Raw genomic sequence first — 21479 nt, forward strand, 5'->3', positions numbered from 1 at the left:
AAGCTCAGATTGTCATTTCTGTACATGTGAATTTCAACATGCAATTATTAACTAATTATTAACTGAAGGACTAAATGGAGTTGGGATAAAGTGGGATAGAAAAGTTTTGGTTCGATGCTATTTCTGGATGAATTGTGGACAAACTTTTCTTTTTTTTTTGGCAGGCTGCTATACGCAAGGAACTTAACGAGTTTAAAAGCAAAGAGATGGAAGTTCATGAAGAGAGCAAGCAATTTACCAGGTGAGTCAGTGTATAGCAGCGTATGTACAGCCACAAAATGAATTATTTTTCATTTTGCAAGTATGATGTAGTCATGACATACTATGTTTATTTAAATAATTCATAATGTTTGTGCCCAACTTAAGTTTTTGAGATCGTAATTTGCTACTTTGGGTTCTATTAAATAACGTCCATGTTTTGCAGAATATCGGTTCTCCTTTAAAGAAAACCTGCACATGTTTTAACAAATAATCTGACATTGCAAATTACAGTTCAATTCAAGCAGGCATAGTATATGAAAATACAACGGTTTACAACCGGGGGGGGGCATATATGAAGTGCTGTAATTCCTACACTGTTCACCCAATCTGGATGTAAATACCCTCAAATTAAAGCTGAATGTCTGCACATTATGTAATATACATTATTTAATTTTAACTCCAGTATACTATGGTAGACAGCTGAATTAACAATAACTTTGTCAGCGTCCAAATGTTTCTGGATCTGACTTTATATTTTCTAATATTCTAAATATGTCATATCTAGCAGTGCAATGCACTGTAACTGGGCAGCTGATTTTTGAAAAAAGACCAGTTGACATTTTTCCAATCTTCAGCTGTCTAGTTGAGCCTGTGTCCACTGTAACCTCAGAATCCTGTCTAGCTGACAGGAGTGGATCCTGACCCGCCTCAGGATTTGTTATGCTATGCATTTTGAGATGCCTTTCTGCTGACCACAGTTTGTAAAAAGTGGTTATTTAAGTTATCATAACCTTCCATTCAGCTTGAACCAGTCTGGCCATTCTTCTCTGACCTCTCTCATCAACAAGGTGTCAATATATCTTTTATATACAACAATGTTGAATATACAGTATAATTTCAGTAAAGTGTATTTTGGTATGGGGACGTATTATGGAGATATTTTGAGAGCCTTTCCTATTCATGACATTTTGAGTAGAGGATATTCTCTCATGATGAACTCTAACAAGTATATTAAAGGGAGACAGGTCTTACTATCATCAATACACTGATTTTTTTTAAAAATTGATTTTAAATCAGTTAAGGCGACAGAAGATTAGATGTATAGATTCAGGTACAGAAAAACTTTAATAGAAGGGTTTCTGTGTTGTCTGAACAGTTGTTGTTGAGTTTAACACAGTTATTAACATTAAAATAATTGAAAATATTAACGCTTTAAAGTATCTGTTTCTGTAATGTAACTAATTATAATTCAGACAGGCAAGTTTTCACTATTCCTTGTTTGTCCATTTTGGCATCCAGATGATATAAAATTTGCTTCTGATTCTTTTCTGACAAAAACATATATAAAGTAAAGTAAAACATTTCTACTTTTATTTTACTGTATAATGTGAGTGAGCACATTTTACGATTTAAAAATTTCTCTTTAAAGCGGTGGGATATTAAATCATCACTATTACTTCCATTCCACTATTTCCACTATTCTGTCATTCTGTGATTTACATTTCAATCAAATTATTATACTTCCTATTCATATAAACCCCAGTTTGCTTGGACAGATTATCCATCAAACCATGGGCACATTTTTTCATCTTTTTGCTGAGACTTAAGTGCATGATTTCATTAATATATGTACGTAAAAAACAAATTAATTGAAAAAGTAAACCATGTCCAGGCATTATGATTTTGTGACCTCAATGTAGTATCTCATGATCACATTAAACAAAATTATGATATATATATATATATATATATATATATATATATATATATATATATTTATATTTAATGATCTCCAAGGCATGGTAGATATGTTTTTCTGTGATTTACACAATTATTTGAGCTGCATTTTTTTTTTTTATCGTAATATATCTTTTCTCATTAAATCTGATTAAGTGGAGCTTATTGGCTTCCTCTTCGGAAAGCTGCCTCATTTTCCAATAAATTTTGGCTTGATCTTTTTTCTCAATCTCCCCACTGTGATTGTGTTAAAATAGCGTCCGCTCCCTCTGTGCCTTGGCAGGTTCCATCGTCCGTGAGAGGCTGGAATGGCGCCTGCACCGTTCTCCCCTCTCTCTTTCTCTCTCTCTCTCTCTCTCTCTCTCTCTCTGTCTCTCTCTCTCCCTCTTCCTTCCGGATCCTTCACTCCATTATCCACAGTGGGGCCAACAGTCAAGCTCTGTGTCACACACTGACACATTCCGGTCATTGTGTCTCTAAACATCATCTAGTACTTGGGTGAAATAGAGGACAGCTGAAATGCCAGCGAGAGAGACGTCTGTGCAAGAACAAACATGATCAGGTGCCTTGCTCTGTCCCTGGCTTTGTTTGCACACACTAAGGACAAGATGACATGTTTTTTTTTTTCTTTGATTTTTTTATTGAAGGATTCCCAGTATGCCTCAGGACATGTAATGGCATATACAGTAACTTCTCGACACACCATTCTGTAAGTCTTTGTGCCGAGGACATGGCTTTTTTTTTTTAAACGTATGACTGATTTTATAACAGTGTTACAACGTGAAGTCCCATATTACTTGTGAATATTCATGCATGTGAAAAAGCATTTTAAAAATGATAGTCACCCACTGAACTCATACCATTTCTTTAAGAAACTTCAAACAGGAAGTCTTTTACACAATTACAAATGTTTATTCACATTATTATTATTATTATTATTATTATTATTATTATTATGAATGGTAGCAGTTGTAAAGGAAATCTGATTTGCTTTGTGCCTTTTTCTATTCCATCTAATAAGCTGTTTCGGGTGTCAGCTCCATTCGAGCATATGTGGTGCAGATGCTCTTTAGTTTTCATAGCTTTATAGTCTTATAGTTATTGTCTCCATTGATTTGGCCTTGGGCAAAACAGGCTGTACATTATAAATGCTGTATTGACTACAACAGGGCTGAATCATCACTCCATTACTCCACTTGGACTATGGGAAATGCTCAACTATTCAACATGCTGGGTTTACACAGATAGTCGCATTTTTGCATTTGTATTTGATTGTTTGTGTTCTCTGTGGTTTTCTCCACAAATCAAGCCTCATCTCATCATTTCACTTCTGCACCACCTACTTCTCATTGCACCCAAACGGGTGAAAAACTCCAGATCTGTTTGCTGCTGCGAGCATAGCCATACTGCATTATATTGTGATATGTTGTGGGATCAAATTTTTTACGTTACTGTTATAAGACGATGTTACCACAAATGTACATGTGTGAGAGGTCGGGAGTATTATTTTGTCATTGCAAACAGGTATCATGGAGAAATATTTAAATTATTTTTAATCAGTTATTGTACAGAATGTGCATATAATACATGTGAATACATCCAATATGCTGTAAAGCAGACTGATTGTTTGGTTTACTACACTGTACTCTTTCTGTGTGTAAGAAAACAAAGCACTCACATCTTTTTCAACATAAGTGGATTTGGGTTTACATCCTGACCTTCGTGAACTCATCACTCAATGCAGAACCTAAAATCATCTTTGCTGATGAGTCTTTACATACAATTTATATAATTTTGTAGTTACACAATGACCTCTATAAGTTGAACTTCATTGTGTCTTAGGTCACATATTCTCTGCAGGTATGCTTGGGTTTCCTCTGGGTTCTCCAGTTTCCTCCCACCTCACAGAAACATGAAAGTGGGTGCACTGGCTACACTAGCTGTACTAAATTGCCCAAAGGTGTGTGTGTGTGCGTGTGTGTGTGTGTGTGTGTGTGTGATGCAATGGTGGCATCCCATCCATGGTTTATTTCCATCCCTTGCCCAGTGTCCCAAGGATAGACTTTGGATCCACTGTGACCCTGACCAGGAAAAAGAGGTTCTAACATCACACCACTCAGGTACACACAGTCTGACTGCTCTGAACAGCCTGATTTAGGCTTGTGTAGATCTAACTGAATCAGACCAGAAGGCCTTACTAATTTACACCATTGACTCCAAGGGCTGATATTTTTCCGTGGTACTGAACACAAATCAGTGATATTAATTTCATGTTAAGTCTTGCTGGTGTTCCACAAATCATTTTAGTGGTTAATAAGGCAGCTCAGAGCCGGATACACTGAGCAGATGGTAAGACAACTGGTAAAAAATGTGACACGACTCAGTTCCATGGAACAGAGATGAAATTGCAAACACAGTAAAATATCATTGTTAACTGTCAGCAGGTCCATTTTATAGTAGAGGTTATAGGAGACCCATGTGGCCTTTTGATGGTGGAAATATCTTTCTAATCTTTTTCTAATCTTTATTGAGCACATACAGCACAGGTTCACAAACTCTAATTAACAACCATCCCTGTATAAGAGCAGGGAAAACATGAAAAATGTACAGAACAGGGGATACTCCAGGACCAGGGTTGAGAACCTGTGGAATATAGGAACATCTATTTCTGTTTTCCTGTGCCTCTGCATATCTTTTGAGGTGTGAGTCATGAATATGGATGGGTACATGGTTGCATCTAAGAATATCATCCAATTTCACACCTCTGAATGAATCAAAGTAATACAAGAAACATGGAAGTACCCTCAGTGAACATGTAATGTCAGCCATTTTCTAACAGTCTATCTAGAATAATAAGCTCAGCCCTCAGATTTTGTGGGTACGTGTTTGGCACCATGTCATCCTCTAATAATGTACCTAATAATGTATGTACCTAATAATGTATAGTGACAAGCAGCGGCTTGTCACTATAGATTTTGGTGGAGCTGGATGACATTAATAATGACATAGCCTCAAATCAGTTGAAGACGAGAGGCTATTACACTTGACAGGCTACTATCTATTGGAGTAATCCTATAATAGAAAGTTGAGAGCAACATACAGTCATTCAGTATATAGTTTAACAGCTTATTTTGAGCGATTTTGTACGTATCTTTGTTCACCTGTGTTTCTTGTTTGCATGGGAAACAAGGTCACCGTGGTGCATGCGCATTTCTGATGTACGGACATTATCCACTCCATAAACCCCTCTCCCTCTCCCAATCTTTGCAAAATACCTTAGAATAGAAATAGTTCTGTACATCGGCTGCATTTTATTAGATTTAATACTAAATATTTGATGTAAAGCTTGGCAGTTGTGGAGTATTTTTAAATTAGTCCAATCTGCCAACCCCATTAACTTTTCTGTCCAATGAGAAGTTTATGAAGATTAAAATTTGTTATGGGGGGACAGGGGATGGGCTCTGCCTCACCTGCCCCTATTGAAGGCCTGCCAGTGCTAATTATAAAGTGATCAGAAAAAGATAATTTGATTCATTGATTCATAAACTGAGCATATATTTAACATTTCCCAGAATACTGTATATTTTTTATTGAAGTACTGAAAAAAAATGTCTGTTTTCAATTAAAAGACTATATATATATCATATGACCATATATATATATATATATTAGGCAAATATAATTGGGGTTAAAATCTTTATTATATATTTAGTATGTGTAAGAAGTTCAATTTTAGGTTTATTAGGCCACTAAAAAAATTTCCTATACTCTTTGTGGAACACGCCTCAGCACATCCAAGCCTCACTCCTCATTTTTAAAGTTCAGCTATTTATAGCTTTATCAACACTGAGCTGTTTGGAACTGGCAGATGGCCTACTGTATGAGCCCACCGTTACCCTCACCTCCTCCTCCTCCTCCTCCTCCTCCTCCAGTTCTTGGAAGTTTATCGGTGATAAAGTGCTAGCAATCCAAACACTGCACTGCACTGAGCTTGTGAAAGCTGCTTGGGCACTGGAGAGGAAAGCAATGCATCAGGATGTCCGGCTGGCTGCGCTCCAATGGGAGGTCTGCTATAAAGCTGTGTAGCAGGCCAACAAAGGCACAAGTGCTCAGCCTTAATTGTGCTCTCTGCTTCACAGATGGTGTGTGTCGAGCTCTCTGTTTGTCTTGAAAGGCAGGGTTCAGGTCAGCTTTCGCTCTAGTGCTGTTTACACACATACGATCTCAAATCATTACTGTAGGAGCTCACTGAGATGGCTCCCAGTCTGTGGCTCAGACGTGGTGATATTTCATATGACCAGTTATCCAGTAAATGATTTACAAGTACGACAGGTTATTAGTGCTGAGGAAAATGTACTATTATCACCATCAATAAAAAAAACTTTGTTCAAGAAGCACTGGAACCAGGTATAATTTTTTTAAGCAAGAAAATGTCACCTACTCTAGATATTCATTCATTCTTTCATTCATATTTAGTAGCCATTTTGTCCTGGTCAGGGTTGCGGTGGATCCAGGCTCTATTCCAGGAACATTGGACCTGAGGTGGGATACGTCCTGGATGGGTTGCTGGTCAATTGTACGGCTCCATGCACACATATTCACGAACATTCACACCTGGAGTAAATTTCTAGTATTTCTTCCCAATGGGAATTGGGAGTTCTTCTCCAATGGTGGTGGAGAGTGCTGCCTAACACATCACTCCAAAATCTCCCATACATGTACAATTGAGTTATGATCCAGTGAGTGTGAAGGCCATAGCATATGATTTATAGCATTTTCATCCTTTTTAATTGATGAATGATTTCATCAACCCATTCAGTGAGCCCTTGTGCACTGTGCATAAGGGCAGAGTCATCCTGAATGACACCACACCCAGCAGGATAGAAATGATTCAACATAGGATAAAGGTGATCAGTAAGAAGAATTTTGTAGTGATGTGCAGTGGTCTGTATGGGGACAAGTAGACAGAAACCATGGCAACAAAATAAAACCCCTCCAGCATAACAGAGCCATGGTTTCTCCTATAAATTGTATATGTACAGTACATAGTACATACTTACTGTATATACAGTAATAGAGTAATTATTCATTTATTCCTTAGTTAAAATGTAATACCTATATTATATTTTGATTTATTTGGTACATGCTTTTATCCAAAGTGACTATTAAACAAAGTAATATTTAACCCAGCCATAGAGCTGAGAGCTGAGCCGTTTACTGCCAAATGTTCATTAAAAATAAAGGGGGGCGGGCACATGGTTGTTAATCCGTTAGCATATAGCAATAGTTTAACATTTTCACACTCAGATTTAACCTGCTCCTCCACAGATTTGCTCTTTGCTGGCCAAGGTTGTATGAGCAAAAGCAAAATTAGACTGCTCTCACAGAAATTTGCTCTCCTAGGTGGAAACTGTGTACTCCTGATCAATTTTATCTTGCTTACAAACCTTTTTATGCTGTCAGACTCAATTCTGCTTGCTTTACAAATTTCTGTGAAAAAAATATTGTAAAAACATCATCAGTCAGTATTGGTTAGATGGGTTACAGGTTTTGACCAATAAAATTATTACTATTTTTCTACATTCTCATTGAAAAACCGTTCTCATTAAGTAACCAGAGTCAGGTTGTTGTTGTACATGTTACTTGCATCATTTCTATCATGTTGATGGAAAAGAGTTTGGAACATAAACCAATTTTTTTAAGTATTTGCTGTAAAAAAAAAACATGACTGTGGTCACAAAAAGTTCTCCTGGGTATTTTACTATAGTTGCACTAATAATAAACCTTGTAATATGATTAGAAGGCTTACATGGAACTTTGCAAGTCTTTATATTCTTATTGATCAATTACTGGTGCTAATTAAGGACTATGACAGAGCATGATCATTTTCTATAACTATATCCCAAAGTGTTTTATTCCTCTTACACTACAGCAAGTTGCCAGCAGTTACAATTTTTAAATTTATTACTGAACAACACATCATGCTTTTACCATTTATAGTTACATTTAAAGATACGGAACATCCAGGGAATATGTTAGTTCCTGTTATCACTTACATTATAACAGCTATAATCAGTCGTTCCCTCACCAGCCTCTCTTTTTCTTTCTCTTGAAGTTAGACAAAAAAAACCCAGCTTGTCAGGTTCCCAAGGAACAAGAAAGACATGAGGACATCAGAAAATGTACTGACTATTGCAAAATGCTGACACTGAAGACTCCTTCCATAAATATTCCATAAATTTCTCCTAACAGAAAGCTTCACCATATCAAAGATTAGACATACTACTTTGTTAAATAATAGCATGTTTTTAATCCTGGTGCACTGTTAGAATGAGTACATTAATATAAACCTATCATTTATGTTATAGAAAATTATTCAACACCTTCTTATTCGAGAATTCAGCAGTGCTGTGGTATAAGCATATCAACTTAAAAAGTTCATACCTGCACATTTCTTGTAGTAGACTTGTATATTAGATTTTATTTTGACATTTCTGTTCATACAAGCTGACAATAACATAGCAGAGGGTTAATTATCTTCCACTCAATATATTAGACAAATCCTCCAGAATTAGGAAATTAGGTTTCCATTAAAAGTTCAACAGTGCTATGAAGTGACAGTTTAATGGTCTTTAAATCTATTCATTTGCTGACTAACATTCTCAGCATTTTAATTACATTGATCATCACATAATGCAAGTAAGGAGATGAATTACTCTGTAATTATGTGAGAGTATTGTGACTATTATCATTACACCTGTTATCACATCTCTGATATTCACACGAGTGACAAATTTAAAGGAAAAAAACAGTGTCTCTGTTATGTGACTATCCACAAGGGCTCGCTGAATGGTTTGATGAAAATGATGAAAATGATGAAAATGATGTAAATGATATGTGATGGCCTCCACAGTCACCAGATCTCAACCCATTTGAACACCTGTGGGAGATTTTGGAACGATGTGTTAGGCAGCGCTTTCCACCAGCATAATCAAAACATCAAGTGAATAGATTTTGGAACAGTGGTGTTCATCCCTGCAATACAGTTCCAGAGATCTGTGCCAAGGCACACTGAAGCTGTTTTGGAGGCTCATGGGGGCTCTATGCCTTACTAAGACACATGCTGATAGAGACACATTGCTGCACCGTGTGAAGGTGCAGTGGGAAAATAGCAACACTGGTATACAAAGTAATTCTCTAAAACAGTCTGTTGCAGTATGAGGGGTAATTATACAGGACCTGTAAGTCAATAAAGTGAAATGCATATTAAGTGTATAATTCTTTGTAGTATTCATTTTAACCCCTTAAACTCCTCCCAGTTCTCTATAGCAGCTCTACATAGAGCTAGTTACATCCCATACCTTACCTATTAGTTTCAATGTAGTTACAGAATCATGCATGGTTACTGAATAGTATGTTGTAAGATGAATAGCTGGATAATAAGCTAGGATTTTAAGGGGTTAAGCGTACTGTATATTTTCTCCACAAGTCCACCACTCCCACTTTTCCCACTTTATTATATGCAGTTTCGTTCCAAATGAGAGTTTACACCACATTTGCTTGGGAAATAGCACCTAGAGAGACCAGTTATGCCCTTTAAGCACCTCTAACATGCTTAGACAACACCATTGTGTAATTAATGCAGGCTTGTAAGTGTGGCTGATGCGTGATCTCTCTTTTCAGGCTGCATAAAACATAATCCAGATGAAACACTCGATAAGCACTTATCTAATATCTAATTGAGCTTGAAATAGACCTTGACTTTGTGAACAAACTGTCAGGGAAGCCATCCCATCTGTCCTTCTTTTCACTTTCTTCTTAATTAGTCACAGAAGGCAAAACATAAGGTTTTATTTTCAGGGCCAGGGAAAGTAAGTAATTAAACATGTGAAATAGCTAGCAGCACACTTCCATTACAGCACTGCTGTTAAAACCAGAATGACCTCCATATGTAATAGAGAATTGCAGGATTCAATTAACTCCTACAGAATGATTTAAAAAAAATCATTAATATTTTACCCAGATCTATGTTTTAAGACCATGTGACTCCTGCAGCCCGGAGGAGTCAAACGAAAAAAAAATAGTTTCACTCATTAAATAAATGAGAAGCTTGACTGATGAATTAGATCACATCTTTCCTATAAATTAAACATCTGTCATAGACCGGCAGGGTAAAAGCCATTTTAAACACAGGTAAAGTGCGGATTTCAGATAAAAAGTTAGAAAAAAATTAATAAAACAGCACAACTTTAATAACATTAATAAAACATCATTTTCCACGAGTCATTCATTATAGGCTATGAAAAATGTACATTTCAGTCCCACACCATTCACTCAACCCTGTTACCTGAACACATTCGCCGCTATGAAATATTTGGAATATTCCACAAGGCACATTTTCAAACAGGAAGTTGTGTCATCCGAATTTTCTGAAGATCGTGGGAAGAAGAAAAGTTCTCACTCAAGTTATTTTTGCTTTACGTTTAACGAGGTTGTGAGGGGCACGGTGGTTTAGTGGTTAGTATGTCTGCCTCATATCTCTAGGGATTGGGGTTCAAATCCTGCCTCTACCCTGTGTGCATGGAGTTTGCATGTGCTTTGGTGGTTTCCTCCCCCAGTCCAAAGACATGCATTGTAGGCTGACTGGCATCTCTAAATCTGTAAAGTGTGTGTGATTGTGCCCTGTAATGGGTTGGCACCCTGTCCAGCGTGTACCTCACCTTGTGCCCCAAGTTCCCTGGGATAGGCTTCAGGGTCCTCTGCAACCATGTGTAGGAAAAAATGTAGGATGGAGATTGTAATATTGACTGAAGAGGTCACTTTGAAAGTTCAAGATTATTACCCAAATTATTAAATAAATACAATCATAAGAACATCTTTAATATCCTCATGCCTATAGCATGGATGCTAGTTAACTGCATTTTGTGTACTTGCTAATTCTAAGCTAAAAAAAAAATTCAACCGTTACTTTCAAACCTGTTACTTATTTAAGAGAATACTGCAGCCATCATCAGCAAAAAAAAAAAAACTTATGAAAATGAGCTATTGGTTAAATGAAATGAAATGAAAATGGTTAAATGAAAATGGTTAAGTGCACGTTTTCTAAGTTTCATTTTAAAGAATTTTTATAGTTATAAGGGCAGTAGTCTGATGTCACAGGCACCATAAACCTTCCAAACTATTTCATTCTTCTTCTTGCACATTATCTCTTCATCTTTACATCATGATGAATTGCCGGCACCTCAGTGCTTGTAGAATAGGAAAGAAAGCTGTGACAGTAAGGTTACTGTTCATGATTTAAATTTGCCATAAACCTGAAAGAGATGCAAGAGACGGTCTGTCTCTTAGATTTATTAGAACAGATTTAGAGACCTGAAAAAGGTTTTATGAAGTTCTTACTACATTCTATACCATTTAAGATGTACGACAAAAATGGACTTCACACCTGCTGAGGAATGATCTTCAAAAATCAATGCGTAGCCCTAATGCTGATACAAATGAAATGCAATAAAAAATAATCGCACAAGGCTGCATCAAATAGTGCACTGTGAGTAAATGACTACTGGTATTCAGACGGATGTAAAAGTCACAATATACTAAGGGAAAAATGAGTATATTTACGATATATTGTCATTGCATCATTTAAATGTGGAAGAAAAGAGTTTGAAATACCAGAGATATAAATAACTATATAATAAAGCTGACAGACTGCAATTTAACGTCATAGTAACTGTTTCTTTTAGAAACTTTTACGGTATTTTATTTACTGTCCTTCTTTCTTCTTCCTTCTTCTTTACAGACAGCGCTGTACATTATCATATATGTGTGCATACTGTGTCCTAGGGGTGTAACACAATGTGACAATGTAATCTGTATCTGTTTAGTGCTTGAAATATGTCTGTCTGTATTCACATTTGAACTGGACATGGGAGTGGTCTAGAAAGGGCCTTTGAATTTTTTTTAAATAATTTATTTATTAAGTATGAACCCTCCCACTATGTCCCTGTAAAGACTGAAACACAAAGCTACTGGAAAAACAAACAAACAAAGCTAAAAGAAGTCATTATCATTCACAAAACATAACAACAAAAAGCATAACTTTATATTACTCCTGAACTTGCACAGTTAGCTCCTCAGCTACTTCAACTGAGTTCATCATTGGTCTCAACCAGAACCGCCTGTGGAACTTTCTGGAAACTTTTCTGGTGACTGAGTAAGGAAGGGAGCTATCTTCCAAAACAATGTCTATCCCAAATCTGGGAACTAATGTTTATACTTGACAACAATTGCCACCTAATAATATTTTATTAGATTTACTTATTATAAAGTTTTTGGGTTTGTTACATACGTTCACTGGACAAGAATCTACCACAAAGCTGGGATGCACTTGCAGTGCTTCTGCAAGTCAAGCTTTAATCAGCATTACATTACAATGCCAGTATAATTTTCCAGAAAGATTTTCTTCTAATAACAATGGATACTTTGGAGACCCAAGCAGACAGATATTGCAATGTACACAGTACCTGGTCTGTGTGGGATATTTAAAGTGGCTCTATAAATAAAAGCATATATCTTTGTGAATCTCAGCCCAATTTGTATAGAAATATGGTAGAAATGTGGTGTTATTTTGCTCAGTGCTCAGTAAGGTGCTCAGTAGGGCAGTGTTTAGGTTGGGCCAGTGGAGCAAACCAGTGACAACAGAAAAAAAAAAACAAAAAACAATAATGCACCTCCTATTCATATCTGTATTTATATTCGTTTAGAACATTTTATCTGATCATTCCAAATATGCATTCATATTCAGTTACATCTGTACTGTGGCTTAATATGCCTCTATTTACTTGACATGACATTAACCAGCATTTCTCCATTATACCTCTAACTCCTGTCACTGGCACAAAAGACCTTCACCAGACTGAGGTGTAAGAGCAGGTCATAAATCAAGTCATTTAATGCAGAAAGCTTCTGAAGTGTTTGATGTGCTGTTAAACTACAAGGAGTAAACACATGGAGTAAACAGCTAATCTGATTGTAGGAAACACTCAGCTTAATGCATTCAGCTTATAAAGCTAGCCAAGTTATGGTTTATGAAATGCTCATCTAATTATATTGTAATCATCAAATGGCTTCAGAATTAGGCAACATGGACCACAAACTAAATATGACTCACTTTCTGGTTCAGGAATGAGATGAATTAGATTAGAAATGTTAAAAGGAGGTTTATGGTAAATTAATTAATGCTCATACTGGTCATTAGACCATGCAGCTCATGAAAGCGTGAGGAAACATAAATTCTATTTACTGAGTGAGTATTTCATAAGTTACTGTAAAAATTGAAAAAAAAAAAGAGGGGAAAAAACACAACGCATAGATGAGTGGAATAAACGATCCTTTATAAGAGGAAGTATACAGATTTTTACGGCTTACTAAATGAGCCGTGCTTCCTCATCATGCCCTAATAGGCATGTCATTCAGGTTACTGCCACTGAGGTGTGTTAAAACTGGAGTCATCGCCATATGGCCTCAGCCTGAGAGTAATTCTGAGAGAAAGTTCTAATGAAAAAGTCTTTATAATGCAGTTAGCTTGGCAACACCAGCTTGACAACTGACACACAGCTGATTGTGCTGTTTATTGCACTCAGGAATGTGAATATTAAGAAACCTGCCATAAACCATCTGTTCATGCTGCATTACTTTACATGTCATTAACCCTGACTGCAGTCTGATCATGCTGATCATCAGGATGCTTAAAGGAGGAGTCCATCATAAAACACATTATATATGTTTATATTGAAATATTTGTGGTTAGTGATGCTGGTGCTAATTTGTGCTGTAATTTCCGCTAGAAGACAGTGGTTAAGTGGCACCCTGACCTCACAGGTGGATCCTTGCTAGAGCAGTTAAAATGGTGTTTAATAGGAGAACAAATGTCACTGATCTCCGACATCAGGGTTCACTAACAGCTCTTAAACCCCAAAGAGTACAAGCTTCTTTTCACACACCATTTTCCAGCAATGTCATATTAACGAGAAATCCACCACAATAGTAGTGGACTCATCCAACCTCCAACGTTGGACTTGAAGTTCTAAAATGCAATGCAGCTATACGATGCAGTTGTGCTGACTTATCGCAGGCTCATCTCGATGATGAGAGCATGATGGTGTTGCTGAACAACAGCAGTGTTAGCATGAAAGTTGACGCTTTGGTGCCTGGCAAGAGGTAAGAAAGCTGGTAAAGGGGTAAAGAACTAAAATGCTGCTCCATCAATCTCTTTAGGTAGAGATGCATTCCCACTGGCACAGCTGTAAGAAATGGCTAGAAAAGAGACCAATATGTCAATGAAAAAAGTCCGTTTTATTTGAATTTAATCATAAAATTAATCTTCACCACTGAACATGACATGCTGATTATAGATATTGATATGCAAGGCATTCAGGGTGGATATTTCCTTTCACAGAATTGTGCAGGACGGCTGTAGCAATAATCCTCTTCAAAAAGCTTGTTCAATTTTTTCAAACGCTGACATTAACACAGTCCACAAAAACAAAATGGGTTCCTCAGCGGGAGTGTGAAAATGAAGAAAAGGCAACTCAGCTTGCGGCAGTATGCTACGTCTGACACAGCAGAATCGTGTGATCACCATCTCGACTCAAACTGTGGGGACAGCTGGTGAGGACTTACCCAGTCAAGACACACACACACACACACCCATATCTGTGACCACACACGCTTTTTCAAGAAGCCAGACCAAAGCTCCTACATGACTACAATATTACTGCAGCATGTAGAGCCACTGAGGTGACATGGTGGCTATTTTTTTGTTATTCCACATCGCTGTTGAATTTTTAAATCTGATTAGCCAGAAGGTGTCGATTAATTTTCTATAACAGCAGCAATGACAGCTGGGGGTGGGGTGGTGGTTTCCTCCCCAAGTCCAAAGACATGTGTTGTAAGATGATTGGCATCGCTGAATTGTCCGTAGTGAGTGAATGGGTGTGTGTATGTGTGCGATTGTGCCCTGTGATGGGAGGGCACCCTGTCCAGGGTGTCCCCTGCCTTGTGCCCTGAGTCCCCTGGGATAGGCCCAAGGCTCCCTGTGTAGGATAAGCAGTACAGAAAAAGGATGGATGGATAATATAAATTGCTGTGGTATAAGAGGAATAAAACACTTCAGGGTGTGCTGTTATAGGAAAATAATCAACGTCTGAGGGGTAAGAGTAACCCCACTTTGTGTCAATCCCCTGAAACCATCCCTTCGCTGATTATTTTTAACAGCACAACCATCATGTTTATTCGTTACGCATATAGCAGCAGGAATGGAAAATAAAAATGCATTAGTAGAAATCAGCTTATTGTTAAAAAAGGGATTTGCATGCATCAGCCATTGAGCTGAGTGGTGCAAGTTTTTTCAGATGCAAAGAATGACCAAGTGAAAAAATTCAGATGGTGAAATGTCAACCTGAGAATAGGCCATGAATAAATATTTATGCAAAACATTTTTTTTATAGAACATTTCGTTTTAGGTATTATCAAGGATCTCATTGCACAGCAGAAACCTTCAAGACAGAACAAGTAACTGGAATGACCTTTTAGTGTACTGTAGACTGGCATCCCATCCCAGGAGTGTTCCTTCCTTGTGCCCAGTATTCCTTGGATAACAACATCACCCAAACCAGGATAAAGTGCTTACTGAAAATCGATGTTAAAAGCACTATATAAATAAATAAAATTGAATTGAAGTAATGCTCTGTTGTACAACTGGACAGAAGTCTCCAAGGACAGCTTTGGTAAGGCATTCTCGCATGTCTGTCTCTTCCTAAAACCTTTATTGTAACAGTTTATTTGTATTTGCAGTATGCAGTATCGCTTCCATTATGAGTTCTGAGTAAACAGATTTGTTTTCCTCAGTACAGTCAGGCATAAGCAAGAGATGTTGTAAATAAAGATAAGGATGGAATACCCTGGAGTATTCCTTTAAAACTTCAGGAATGCAAGGGCTGATTTGAGTGAGCCAGCAGCCTGAATAATACACCACCAGTGTCCTGGCCTATCAGGGCTGAACCTTTGAGCGAGACACTGAACCATTTCAAAGGTGATCAGAAGGCTGATGCTTTGCACTGAACTGAGACTTCTTTTATGTCTAAGAGGTGACAAGATACGTGAAGAGAAACACTCTGATGTAGAATTATAATTATGCATTATGTAAAGAATAAAACACAACAAAGATATGCTGTTACAGGGTATTGTTATGTTACTTCCTTGAACTTGATTATTTTCCTATAACAGCAGACCACTAAGTGTTTTACTTCCCAAAGAGCAGTTTTTCTTTTATTAACGAACACTGTAAAATCATAATTTTATCAGCTCACAGCTACATTTAATGTTGTGGAACATCTGTGGAACAAGTTAGTTCCTGTTATGACTAGCAGCTATGAACAGTTGCTCCCTCACCAGCTTCTTTCCTGAACTTAATAAGATAAAAACAAAACACAGCTTGTCACGTTATCAAGAAACCAGAAAGTGCAAATCGTGGTGGAAAACGTACTGATACTAAGCGCTGATACTGGAGACTCCTTCCATACATGTTAAATAAACGCCTCCTTACAGAAAACTTCATCATATCAATGATTATAAGTTTTTACTTTGTTAAAAAAAAGTTAATATTCAATTATTACTAGTCATAGATTATGTGGCGCATCCAGCAGTTGTTACTATAGAAACGATAAAGTATTAGAATGAGTGCATTAATATAAACCTGTGATTTGAATTACTGCCAACTTTCTCTCAGAGCTGCTGGTAAAGAAAATTCAACCCAATCAGATTCAAGAATTCAGTAGCACTGTGGTATAATGCATGTTATGTGCAAAAACACTTACTGAAACTATACAAGCTCTATTTTCACATGTATTGTCTATAAATAATTTCTGTACAACAGTGTTAGGTGTCTCCTCTGTGAGCATTTTCTCACCTAGCTGCACTTTGTCTATCTTGCATATTACAACTGTGAGGCCAACAAAGAAACTTTATGTTTAACGGCAATGAACAGAATAGAGTTAAACTGAATCTGTGGTGAGGGAAGAGAATGTACACATTCTCCCATTTTATTTTCTTCAGACACAGTTGTGAGTCACACAAAATACAAAATGGCAAAAATATGGGATTTCACTTATTTGAAAAAAGAAAAAAAAATCATTTAAAAATCTCATTCACACTTGACCCCTAAACTTAATAGACTAAAGTCCTCTCTGAGTGATGCTTCATTCTAAGCATCCTCAGGTTTGTCAGCAGGAGGCCCGCAGGGCTGCAGCATCTTCTCCATGAGATTAAAGCGCACACGAGCCTTGCTCTCATTCTCAGCGATGGAGAAGTAATTGAGGAGGTCAAAGTGGCCCATGTAGGAGCAGTACGAGTCTCTGTGCTGGTTCACCAGCCATTCCCACTTGGTGGTGTCTGCGTGCCCTGTGCCAATGTACTTCGACTGCAGGTGCTCCAGCTGGCTGTGGATGTTGTAACGGTCCGTCATCTTTGCTTACAGATCAGGTGTGAAGAAACTGAGGAGGAGGAAAGAAAAGAAAAAATGGATGAAGTCATTTGAGTTTACTCCTGCAAATCCTTTCAATAAGTAAAGGCTCGTGGGAAAATTGTGCACCTCCTTGTTAAATTGGTAAGCTTCAAAGCTGAAAGCTTTTGAAAAGTACCAGATTTTTAAAAACAAATTTCATAAACTATGAAAAATCTAAGTGGAAAAAATGAGTAACTCTGAAGCACCAAAATTGAAGTAATGACCTGACATTTAGTAATTGGACACATAGCAGCTTTCAGTGGAATGAACCAAATGCACAACAATCTGACCTTCTGCAGGTTGACAAAGTCTTTTTAAAAAAAATAAATAATAATAATAATACAAATAATAAAAATTCAGTGCATTAAAAGAGGAGTGGGTCAATTTAGCAGGCTGATAGGAACACCACGCTCCACACGTGCACACATAAATCAAATCACGTGAGTCAACAAATCAGTTGTGGCCAAGTTAAATGAAATTTCTATCTGAACAAACAGCAGGCTATAATTAAATAAAATGAACAACAATCATGTAAACCTCTGAATGATTACTTCCTTAATCAATATCTTTGCACACATCATGGCATTGTGTTTCATCAACAGGGCAAAAGCATCCATTTTCTCAGACTGTCATCATTTAAAACTTGTTAGAACACAAGCAAGGCAATTGAAAAGCAGTTAACATGCTGATGAATCATGTTTAATACTTGCTTCACTAACACATGCCTCACAGGCTTCATGTTCTAATAACACTGACAAGAAATGGTGCTTAAAAAGTCTTAGACACATGCAACAACATGCTATAAAGAAAAGATGCCTTCAGAAATAATGAAATTAAACATTTGTACATAAAAAATCCACTATTAAAAGCAGTAAACAGTAATAAACGAAACAAAGTCAATATTAAGTGTAACAACGCTTTGCTGTTTAAAAATGCAGCCGTCACCTCAGGTACACTTTGTGCAATTTTATAAGGAAATTAGTTGGTATGTTTTTCTGAGCGTCTTGCAGAACCAGCCAAAGTTCTTCTGGAGACTCTGACTGTCATACACGTTAGGTATTGCAGATAAAACCAGACAGACTTCATTATGTTTTTTGTCTGAAAAGTGGTGTATCATGTAATATGTTGCTTTCTTTACTGCCATACAAACATTTTCCTGTAACATTCAAGTTTTTGTTATAAGTAATATATTGGAATCTTGATTGCGGCAACAGTGACTGTGGTGTTCAGGTGTCCACAAACTTTTATATAGGTACATAGCGTACATGCAAGTCTGAAGTTATGCTCATTGGTTCCCGTCATCAAATTTCTAAAGTTGGTTCTCTGTCCCTGACTCTTGATGGCTCTGTTTTGGAAATCCGGGGTCGAGTGAGGAACCTTGGAGTTATGTTTGATGCAAATCTGTCTTTTGATTCTTTTGTCCAGAGTACTGTTAAAACCTCTTTTTTCCACCTCAGAAATATCGCAAGATTGCATCATATGTTAAATTTTACAGTCGAGGAAATGCTGATAAATTCCTTTGTTGTCTCACAGTTAGACTATAGTAACGCCCTTTTAGCCGGAGTTTCTAAATCTACACTCAATAAGTTGTAATATGTGCAAAATTCAGCTGCCAGGATTTTAAGTGGGACTAGGTTTGGCAGTCATACTACTCCAGTGTTAGAATCCATGCATTGGCTCCCGGTCAGGTTTAGAGTTGATTTTAAAATTATGATGCTTACTTTTAAAGCATTGCATGGCCTGGCACCACATTACCTTGCAGAATTGTTACATCTGTACACTCCTAATCGTAGATTGCGCTCCTCTCAGTCAAACTTGCTGGTTGTTCCTCAAACATGTCTAAGATCTATGGGTGATAGGGCTTTCTCTTTCTATGCTCCTGTCCTTTAGAATTCTCTGCCTCTTGAACTTACTGAAGTTCAGAATTCCGATATTTTTGAAGTTCAACTTAAGACATATTTTTTTAAACTTGCATTTGCTTGTTGATTTTGTATTGTTTTTATTGTATTGTTTATATTGTGTTCAGTGCTTTGAGAAGCTGCTTTTAAAGGCACTTTATAAAATAAAGTTTATTATTATTATTATTATTATCATTACTATCATTATTATGCATGGATACACTAACCTAAAAACAAATGCTTAAAATGTAAAACTCTTCAGGATGGCCCTGAGACTGCTTTCCTTTTAAGCAACATCCACTCATCTCTTACGCACGAGACAAGACTGTAGCACTGTGTCCATTCAAGATTCCACTAAAATCACAGGCCTTAAAGGATCAGGTTTCAGTACTCATCACTCCTCATGCATCACCACAGGAGCTGTTTGTAATCAGCTGTATGCTGGAGAAACCTGGCTGATCATTTTGTCGAGCACTTTGTACTATCAGAATTGTACAATCAGGATTTCTTCTTTTCAGTGGTGAGACACTTCAACTGCATCTCTGATTGCATTGCTAGTTGTGATGGCAGCAATGAAGTGAGGTCACAATGAGAAAGACTCATCTACAGTCTTGGAATAGAATGGAATGAATATTTCAACAAACACTAACATCAGCCATTTTGAATATTGACTAGTTTCACCTCTCTCAGCCTCAGCAGCACTTTGCTTGCACAGATGATGATGATGGTCTTTCACATGAAACCTCCCATTTCTCTACAAGCTGTGTACACTTTGCTCAACTTTTGAGATTATCAGTTATCTACAATTACTTCTCCTGTGACACAGCTGTCAATCTCACATTTTTAACAGATACACCTGCAGTGTAGCTGCACAGTTACTGACATCTGTTAGTATGCACAATTTCTCCATCCTCCTCTACTCTGTCCATTACTGTAATGATCTACCACAAGACCATCACTGATCAGAAACTTCATTTATTCACAAATATGTTTAAATGTGTACCTTCTCTGCACAACAGTGACATGGTCGTGTATGAGGTGCTAGTAAGAGTGCATCAGAGACAGAAATGCTTATATGGGCTTTAAGCTAATTCTGAGAGATAGCACATTAACACTGGGGTTAATACGCTACACGGCTAGCTAACTTATTCAACATTTGAAGCCATCACGTTCTGGGGAAAAAAAAACCTAAGTATCAAAACATGTTCAAATATGACTGAGTTACACATGATATGCTGGCTAGTTACACACAATAAGCTAGTTATTAGCTTGAGCTAAAGTTGCCTGTTTTGTTTCTTCGGTTGCTAATTTGTTAGCTAGCTTCACATCATAAACAACCCGACTATTCATTAATTCTTTAATACTGAATACTATTAAATAACTTTTAAGAGCAAGATTCGTCTATGAGCACAGTACCTTATTTCAGACTTTTTTTGGTCCAAAAAATAATTCTGATCCTCTTCGGAAAGTGCCGAAGCTAAGAAAGCAGATGGACGCAACGTAAAGCGGAAGTAACCTCTCCAAATGGTGTCCGGGTGGGAAGCTTGAATAAAACAGGGTTCCGCTTTGTTGTGGACGAGGCTCTGGTGTAAAACCTTATTAACGTAATAAATAGTATGTTATAAGAGCATGCAGAGTCTGGGTTTAAGCCAGAGTCCTCTCTATAAATACCTCTACCATTTTGTTCCAAAAAAGAAACTTATGATATAATAAATAATTAATTAAGCAGCCAAATATACCTTATTTATTGATTTACAGAGAAATGTGTCTTGTTAGAAAGTCATGTGTAATGTGCAATAAAGTACTCACTGGGCTTCACATACATTTTGTAGTAACCAGATGTATGCACTGTGTGTATATTTTATATATAGACTATATAGTATATACCTTCAGGTACATAAGTATTTGGACAGTGACACAATTTTTGTAGTTTTGTCTCTGTACACCACCACAATGGATTTGAAATGAAGCAATCAAGATGTGACTGACGTGTAGACTTTCAGCTTTATTTCAAGGGTAAACAAACATATAGCATTAACCATTTAGGAAATACGGCCATTTTTCTTTCTTTTTTTTTTTTT

At 37.0% G+C, this 21479-nt stretch overlaps 2 protein-coding genes across 6 annotated transcripts in view; one reads left to right on the forward strand and one right to left on the reverse strand.

Annotated features, from left to right (window-relative positions):
- phactr2 (phosphatase and actin regulator 2) overlaps nt 1–3552 on the forward strand; it is a 58675-nt gene extending 55123 nt beyond the window's left edge. For all 5 annotated transcript variants that reach the window (XM_026938999.3, XM_026939032.3, XM_026939024.3 and 2 more), the window contains 2 exons: nt 165–241; nt 2222–3552. In XM_026938999.3, coding sequence (XP_026794800.1) covers nt 165–241; nt 2222–2237 — 93 coding nt within the window. In that variant the 3' untranslated portion in view covers nt 2238–3552. The remainder of the gene's footprint in view (nt 1–164; nt 242–2221) is intronic.
- Nucleotides 3553–17003: 13451 nt separating this feature from the next.
- Nucleotides 17004–20957, reverse strand: sf3b5 (splicing factor 3b, subunit 5). Its single transcript, XM_026933661.3, has 2 exons — nt 20815–20957; nt 17004–17489 (listed from the first exon to the last, which is right to left on the reverse strand). The coding sequence occupies exon 2, from the start codon at nt 17459–17461 to the stop codon at nt 17201–17203; it is 261 nt and encodes an 86-aa protein (XP_026789462.1). The 5' UTR covers nt 17462–17489; nt 20815–20957; the 3' UTR covers nt 17004–17200.
- Nucleotides 20958–21479: the final 522 nt, after the last annotated feature.

This window comes from Pangasianodon hypophthalmus, chromosome 3 (assembly GCF_027358585.1).
Source record: "Pangasianodon hypophthalmus isolate fPanHyp1 chromosome 3, fPanHyp1.pri, whole genome shotgun sequence".
NCBI classification, from domain to species: domain Eukaryota; kingdom Metazoa; phylum Chordata; class Actinopteri; order Siluriformes; family Pangasiidae; genus Pangasianodon; species Pangasianodon hypophthalmus.

What these genes read in the sequence shown, in the direction of transcription:
- sf3b5 (XM_026933661.3), bottom strand. Translation starts at nt 17,461, where the DNA reads ATGACGGACCGTTACAACATCCACAGCCAGCTGGAGCACCTGCAGTCG.